This window comes from Lampetra fluviatilis, chromosome 24 (genome assembly GCF_964198595.1).
Source record: "Lampetra fluviatilis chromosome 24, kcLamFluv1.1, whole genome shotgun sequence".
Lineage (NCBI taxonomy): Eukaryota > Metazoa > Chordata > Hyperoartia > Petromyzontiformes > Petromyzontidae > Lampetra > Lampetra fluviatilis.
In genome coordinates, this window is record NC_136298.1 from 6,105,411 (window position 1) to 6,114,436 (window position 9,026).

Here is a 9,026-nt window from a genome sequence, read left to right on the forward strand (position 1 = left end):
GGCACGCGCTCAGTTTGAGTGTTTGTACACGTGGGAGAAAACCGGAGCACCTGGAGAAAACCCACATGTGCTAGGAAGCAACACTCAATCCCTGTACAGATGAAAACAGATGGAGATTGGTCCACTTGCAATATGTTCAAGGGATACGTGCGTAGCAATAGATGTTACTTTATAGTTAGGTTTGGGGTAGTTTTGAAATATGTGTTGGGCCATCGCTGATGGTCTCCGCTCAGTCGCCAATCGCTGCACAATACACCTTAACTTTAAATTTGTTTGTGCACTTAATTTGACTACCTTCCAACTCTGACAGAGGGTAGTGATGAACACTACCCTGATGAACACTACCCTCAGTAGCAAGGTGAGATGGGAAATTTCTGCCCCTGCTGTGTAGACCAGAGGTTACTTGATGGGATCTTAGAAGTAGTTTGTGATATCTGCTTCCAGGGGGCATTCGCCAACTTAAATAGTTTCTCTACTCTGCAAGAATTCCCAATGGATTATTTGTTTAGTACCATTGGTACCGATCGCAGAATCGGGATGAAATTCGGGTAAAAGGGACAAAAAAAATGGACACTTGGGTATCCTCCCTGCATGCATGATTCTATACGTGTATTGTGGCGATGTTAACAATCCCGTGAGTGACATTAAGCGGAAAATACTAAGCCTTTCGTGCCTGTGTTGTGGTCCAAATTTTCCAAATTTGATCAATCACTTGAAAATTATTAAGTTGGGAAAAAGCCACATAGCAAACATGTCCTCCCCTATGGACAGACTAATGCCATTTTTGTAGGCTGGTGATACTTTCACTTTGAGCCACACACTCGCACAGAGACAGCTGCCATGGGGGTCACCTTTGCTAAGCAGACTACAGCAACATATTGGAATGGTTTAGTTAAATGCTTAGCCGTGCAATTGCTTGTTAGCACTAGAAATGTTTTCTGCCTACTCTTCCACACTGGAAGAGGTATGAGTGCCTACACTTTGCCCCACCACGTGTGACCTACTAATTAACTGTCGTGTACCCATTAATACTGCTGGGTGGATAGTGGCGGTGCGGGAGATTTGAGAAACTTTAACCATTGTGTCAACTGTTGAACCGGAAAATGGAATCGAACTGGCGACTTCTGGATTACGAGTGTGGGTTGCTAACAAATTACAACGTGGTAGCATCGAGGCACTCGAGCACCAAATAAATGCAAATCCTCATCCTTAATATTCCCTGGATTGCAAGGAGAAGGTGGCAGGGAAAAAGACTTTCCCTGTTCCATCTATGGGATAGACTATTGCCCCCGCGCACGTGCATATTTTTTCGCGGTACTGTGGTTTCCTTCCACATGTAAACGCCCATGAAATGGCCGATGACACCCTTAATTTAAAGATTACTGCAGAGCTTGGGGGTGGGTGGGTAATTTGGCGCCGACTCATGGTGGCGTGGCTCGCTTTCCCGCTCGTCTGTGGTTCATCACTCCTCCGAGTCGTTGTCTCTCTTTGAGAGAGAGCGAAAACATTGTGCGGCGGGCGCCGCGTTACAAGTTGAAATTGTGATGACGATGACAATAATATTAAGCAGAATTGCGAAGTGGGGATGACTCCTGAGATATCTGGCTGCCCCCCCTCCCCCTTGACCCCAGGTCCACGCAGATCAAGACTTACTCGTGGGACAACGCCCAGGTCGTGCTCGTGGGGAACAAATGCGACATGGAGGACGACCGCATGGTTCCCACCGAGCAGGGCCGACAGCTCGCAGAGCAGCTGGGTGCGTACACGCTCTCGCTCATGGTGGCCCCCTCTTGCACAAGCGCTCGCCACACATGAACCACACTACTTTGTTGATCTTGTCAAGGAGCATTGACCATGACATGAACTCCGGTCATCCTTGCAGCGGCGGCTTTTTGGTTAGCCATCGAACAAAGACGGTTACCGCATCTCGCACTTTCAGATGTGTTTCTGCGGGCCCTCTGGGACGCTCGTCTGATATTTTGACGCCGCTGGAGTTATTCACGTCTAAAGATAAAATAATAAATTAAATTAAATAATAGAATAGAATACGACGTTTCGATTGCAACACAAGCAATCATCATCAGGTATAATGAAATAGCGACATAAAATCTAACCAGAAAACTATAGACAGACATATTAGCAGACAGATATCACCAAGATACATAGCGAGAGCAACACAGGTAACAGAGAGGGGTGATCGTCTCTGTGTGGTGGCCTTAAATAGACAGAGGGGGGGGGCGGAGACAGAGAGAGGGAGGAGGGTTAGAGAAAAAATTAGCATATCAATGAGTGGTCAACAGACGTGGTGCTGCGAATGCGATGGCACGGCAAGCAAGCCTGAAAATCAGGAGGACACACTAAAATTAAATAACCTAGTAAAATATCGAAATGTAATGTAATACAACACAGAGGGTCGGTCAACACACAATTAACGCATAGCCTGGTTGATTACGTATTTCAAAGATTGCTAAGTTAGAATTTAAGTGTGAACAATCTAAAGAGAGGACACAGGCAGAGAAAACAAGTCGCCAGAGAGAGAGAAAAAAGAGGCTTGCGTGCATACGTACACGCACGTGATCAGTCTGCGAAAAATGCACGCGTTCGCCGAGAAGGGTGGCGAACAGCTCACCTGCTCTTTGTTGTGGAAAAAAATTCGGAAGCCCATGGTAACTGTCCAACAGTGCCCCCACCACCAGCTGTGCCCTGTTCTAGATTTAGCCAGAAATTCAGGTGCCCCATGTGTACTGAGCGCAGATGATATAGGAAGAATAAGTGGATATTGTGTGCGTATTATGTGAGACAATTGTTTATTGTGAGCTCTTGTAACATCTTCTAAAATTTTCGCAGCTTCCAGTAGTTTTCGTGGTTAAATAAAAGTTTACTTATTTTCGGCTGCAGTTAGCATTCCAGCAAATAATTTTTGGGTTTAGGATAAATGTGATTTCTTCCAAGAATAAAATGTAATCATTCTTTTATATTTTCACTTCTTGGAAAACGGTTGTGTGCTTATAAAATACAGTATATATTGATTGAATGCACAATTTGATCCCTCATATTTACTCTTGCCTTAAAGAATAATAGATGAAGTTCAATTCGTAGGTTTTTTTGTTATTCCTTTTGGGATTTTATTATTTATTTTGACATTCAAACAAGTGGTATTTTTTTAAAAGATGCAAACTATGACCAAAATATTCATAAATGAAGAGGTTTTTTCATGTTTTCGGCAACAATGACTTAGTGGACACAAAATTATCGAGCATGATGACAGACTACAACCAAAGTCCAAAGCATGACTGACTGAATGCAAATGTGGGGTAATATAATTTAGTAACATTATTAGTGACAGCAATACACCTAAGATATCAATTGGCTCTATCATACTACGATTAAAAATAATCTACATCATTAGACCTCCTTTGCCAGTACCAAAATATAATAATAGGGGTTTTCCCCTTTTTTCTGGCAACAAAATTGAAACTTTTTTACAAGGATTCATGTCTGCATTAACCACAATACTTGCAGTTAAAATGCAAACAAAAAACATGCTATGATAATATATGCATTGTCCTTGAAACTGATTGGTCCACACCAGGGATGGCTTTCTTTACCAATCAGTTTCAAGGACAATGCATATATTATCATAGTATGTTTTTTGTTTGCATTTTGACTGCTAGTATTGTGGTTAATGCAGACATGAATCCTTGTAAAAAGGTTTCAGTTTTGTTGCCAGAAAAAAGGGGAAAAACCCTATAATTATAAAAAATAATCTGTCTCGAGTTTCCTGGCTTGCCTGCTGGCTGGACTCTTCTCCACCCCAACAAATAACTTTGTAGTTGTTCGTTGGCTGTGAGCTGTTGCCACCAGAACTAGCTGGGTAACTGGCTACACGGGATTTTACGTGTAACAATTAATCGTTGAATTTCAAAGAGCATAAGAAATTCGGAAGATGTAATAATAATACTGTGATAATAATACTCTAATAATACAAATAGATAGTGACACAGAAAATGTGGGAGCAACGAATACAGAAGACTGACGTGGCTAATTTAATATCACTCAAGTTTAAATTTTGTCTCCTATTAATGTAATTATTTAACTAGAATATTCTGCAAATCTCAGAGAATTTGAACGAACATCACAATACAAGTTATGTTGGCATTTTACGACGTAATATTGCATTGTATGCCATTACTGATTACTTGCAGTGCTCTGAGTACAGGATTGTGAGAGGATTATGATATTGACAGCTGTCTCTTATTTTCGAATGCAACGGGGTCCTCTACTAGTGTGTATAAAAACACATTTACTGAGTTCACTGAGTGGCTGATCAAATAATATTGTGGGGGAGGTGGTAGTGAAATCGCACACCCCTCACACCGACATTTAATAATGAAGGGTGGACTGAATGCTTAACCGCTTTAAGTCAACTAGACCGAATCCACAGACGGAGACTTGGTCAAAATTCCCACAGGCTGTCCTCGACTAAATTAGTGGTTCCCAAGCTGTGGACCACATACCCCTGGCTTGGCCGCCTGATCCAGGGAAGTGGTCGGCAGGACTGTTACTGATAGAGTACTACTATATTTTTGTCGCAAAAACACTTTTTTTTACTGACCCTTGCACGATTGTTGAGATTGCATTCATGACTCATTGTTTTTTTTCGCTTTTTAATCGGGCATTTACAGTGCTTTTAGAGTTATTTTAACTTGGAAAAAAATGTTGTTGCTGTTGTATGGTGGTCCTCAAAAAGACGTTCCTTGAAAGGTTCACAGTGGTCCGTGTGGGTCTGAAGAGGTTGGGAACCACTGGACGAGACTGATGAAGAAAAAAAACATTTCTGGCTGAATTAACACTGCTTCAAACGTGCCCCGTGATGACGCAGGGTTCGAGTTTTTCGAGACGAGCGCCAAGGACAACATCAACGTGAAGCAGACGTTCGAGCGGCTGGTGGACGTGATCTGCGAGAAGATGTCCGAGAGTCTGGACGGAGACGGAGCCGCCGCGGGGGCTGGCGCCGCCGGAAGCAAGCAGGGCACGCGCCTCACAGACAGCCTTCCGCAGTCCTCCCAGGCCTGCGGCTGTTGAGAAGCCTCCAGGGGGTGCACACAGATATGCCAGCGGGAAAATGAGAACGCTAGGGGTTGCCGCGATATCACTTTTTCACGAGACGGTATCAATTTCAGCGACATGACGACGGTCGTCGCGATATCAGTTTCCTGTAACTTTGTAATTGTACTCGGCATTGAACCTTGTCTTGCTTTTCTTCTTCGCTGCACTTCCAGCAGGAATAAAGAGTACGTAAAAGTTCATTCGTAACCGCCGAGTCGTCAGTTTCTACCGGAAAATTATTTTGCAAAGCACGAATTTCGTTTAGATTGATTACTCCAGTCTAAATAAAGATTCTGATGCTGAATTGGTAATAGCTATTTTATTTAGATGAAATTCAATTACAGTGCTTGTTATTTCATAAATGTGTGCTTGTCAGGACATTAAATATTTTTTTTAAAGTCACATGAGCAACGATAATCACGATATTTTACAAAATGGACGACGCCCCTCTCGTGGCTCATGTATCGTGTACGATGCATCGTAGTGTGAGGGTATGGCGGCAACCCTAATTAAAAAAAAACACCCCATCTTGTAACAATACTGAGATTCACCTTCCCCTGACTGCTCAGAATGATGATATGTGTCCCTTCCCCAAACCCTTGCCCTTATCATGGTAACTGTGTTTTAAATGATTTGGTGGCAAGGGGTGGGTAGAGGGGGGGGGGTGGCTTGTGACTCACATGCCACCAAAAGAAATGTCTAAAATCATTACTCTAGAGTGAATTTATAATTGTGAGATTTCGTCACTCGCGTCAGCTGTGCGTATTTATAGCTTTTTAAATAGCTTGGTATAATAGGTGAGAGATCTGGTGGGCACAGATTTAATTGGTGTTTGTAAAGCATTTCAGCCGAGTCGGAATGTGTAAAATTTATAATCGTACAAAGTCAAAAATGTGCTTTTACCAGTTTAATTAGAACCTCACATCGGCTGTCTGTCAGGTTAAGCTGAATCTCATTTTGGAGTCTAATGAGACCAGAAAGATGTTTTCTTACTGGTGTGTGCTGATGTCTTTTTTTGGCTTGTGATATCAGCACATGTTGCGTGCAAGGCGATAGATACATACATGCATACCATTATATACAAAAAACAATGCATATGTGCATAAAGCATATCTAACCTCAGTGACTCAGATACTCCTGCCATTACAGACTTAACCTCGTAAACTCTTAATACAACTGCCAAACTCGACCTAAAGTGATGTGCGTTGCTTATATCAGGGATGGACAAATTGCAAACTTTGGGGGCCAATCACGGTTCGTTTTCTTAAGCCAGGAAATCAACAAATATATAATATGACCGTCACCCAGATTAATAGTCGATGCTAGTTCCTGTTCCATCGCACAGGTGTTATAGGCTGCTGTGGGGTGATGTTGCAGTCAGCAGAGGGCAGTGCAGCCAACTCCACTGTTGTGCTCTACTCTGCTCCCACATATATCCTTCCTGCCTTAATTCGTCCTGACCAGAGCACTGCACTATGAACCCGGCAACCTAAGTTCAATTCCCAGTACCGAGTGGTATCTGAACCGATCTTGCCCCCCCTCCCACCTCTTCACCAAAATGTACTGACCTGCATGGGAGATATGTGACCATACTTTACCATGACCCGATCGCATGGTGGCGTGGGGAGGCCCTTATCCAGCAATGGATTGAGGAAAGGTGTGCACGTGATCGTCCACGTGCAAAGATGGGACTGCTTTGTCCATGAGATGTGGGGTTGAGCCACTCCCCGTTTAATAGACTCAAGCAGTAATTCGCAGCACTGCAAGGCTTCCAGGCATGAAATCCAGATGGCCATATTTAATATGGAATTATCGAACGGCTGGCTTTCCCAAAGTTTGATTGTGCCAGGAACAGCCGATTGAATTGAGCTAAAAACAGCACTCTTAGTTCCTTGCAATTGCCTCAATTGGCAACACCTGTCATGTCCAACGTAGAAAAAAACGCACTCTGGATCACTTTGTCTGGATTTTTACGACTGGCTCCGAGTTTAATGATCCCAGAAGAAAGTATATATATATACACACACACCACCACATGTGGCTCACTGGCAAAGGTGACGTGCTTTGTGCAGACCAGATTCGCGTTAGTATTTCGCTCGGACCCACTGTTAGCAGGTATTATAACCTCTTGGCTTGGTTAAACCCTGACACTGAACTGTTCAGGGTGGAAAGAGAACGCTCGGAGGCAAATTTACTTGTGGTTGTATTCGCTGCCCACTCGCTAGTCCACTGATTAACTGGTCGGTGATGTAACGATGGTATCGATTAAATGAGTCCATGAGTCCCGACCAGTTATTTCACTGCCTTGTAATGGTTATTCGTCGCGGTCATTCCTTCCTTTCCCCGAACACGCAAAAGGTCACCCGGTTCAAAACCGGGTTTGAAATACTATATAATGTTTCACTTGGCGGTACTTTAGTGGTTTGAATGTTTTGATGTGGCCAATAAGAGTTAATCGTATGATAACCACTTGAAATTACTGGGTGAACAAATAACCCACTCCTTTGAGCCATATTAAAGAATTGGCACTACTAAAGTTTTCCTGTCATGAGTGGTACCGATATCAGCTCTGGCCCTTGGACCAAAATAGATTCTTATGCTCACAATTCGGGGTTGCCACCTCTGAGGTACAAAACACCAGGACAACCATGGGAAGAGTACGATCGCGCAATACCACAAGGGGGATCACTCCATGCAAATGCATTGTCTCGAAAGGTGGATCATTACACAACTGACAAATACGTGGAATTTAAATGGCCTGGGAAGACTTACAGATTTCCCAAGATCGCTACCTCGATGAGAACACGATCCTCGAAAAATCAGGACGGGTGGCAACCCGACACACGATATACCCATCGGACTGTAAAAAAGAATGTACAATTTATGGACGTGATATGCAAACGATATGCTAATGTTACATCGAGGACAAAAGGTAACTTATGAATGAGATCATGAAATGTGAAACAATACAATAGAGATGGCAAAAACGAGAAAATAATCGGTCCTTAAATCGAACTGCGATGATGAATAATAATGACAATTCATCGAATCGCAGAGAGGTGTATTGTTACCTGCTTGCTAATTAGTGTCCTGAACGGTTGTCAGAGAGATGGGTTATGTAGGAGGCAATTTGACATGGAGCTTATAAAGTGCATTCTCAGAAAACAGTGTCATTGAGCATATATGTTTGAATATACAGAAAGCAAAATATTGTAATTAAGACATATATTGAATTTCAGAAAACGAGTAATGTTATAAGTACGTTAGAAGTTATAAAAGAGCCAAATGCAGTATCGGTGAAGTCTGCTTATTTATTTAAAAGTATAAAACAATTACAACGGTTTTATGTTTTGTTTGCCTACTGATTGTAAAAAAAAAAACACAGTAATAATATTTAGACATTAGTATATATGTGTATGTATGTTTATTAAAAATGAGCCAAATGTATTGTATTTTTACTGTGACCTAGCATTGGTCTTTATTTGCCTTAATGTTTTGGTGTTGTCGTATTAGGCATGTTCGGCGTTCAAGTTCAACGTGTACCGCTGCTTACTTTTACTGATCAGTTATTCCGTGTGGACCCCCTCACGCCCCCCCTCTGAATTCTCTGAAGTCTTCAATCCAGCCTGTAATGTGTGGGTGCCAAGTGTTTAATGTGCAATAGTGCGTACATGTATAGTCTTTCCGCAATTCAACTTACCCCCAATAAAGCTGAATTAAAAAAAAGGTTATCAATAGACATTATGGACCCTACCGCTCCGGTAAATCACCCGCCGTCACGACAGGTAAGCAAGTCGGTCGTGCACACTGATTAGAAATTGTCTCCTGCTAACGACACATGATCATTCGTAGAAAAAAACATTTTCTTAACAAACAGAGCAAAAACATGGAAATATGCAGCACACTTGGGAATTACA

The 9,026-nt window shown here is 42.5% G+C and overlaps 1 protein-coding gene across 1 annotated transcript in view; it reads left to right on the forward strand.

Annotated features, from left to right (window-relative positions):
* LOC144941095 (ras-related protein Rab-3C-like) overlaps positions 1–7,982 on the forward strand; it is a 29,136-nt gene extending 21,154 nt beyond the window's left edge. The window contains exons 4-5 of the mRNA XM_078867574.1: positions 1,632–1,756; positions 4,883–7,982. Of these exons, the coding sequence (XP_078723700.1) occupies positions 1,632–1,756; positions 4,883–5,085 (328 nt within the window). The 3' untranslated portion in view covers positions 5,086–7,982. The remainder of the gene's footprint in view (positions 1–1,631; positions 1,757–4,882) is intronic.
* The last annotated feature ends 1,044 nt before the right edge of the window (positions 7,983–9,026 follow it).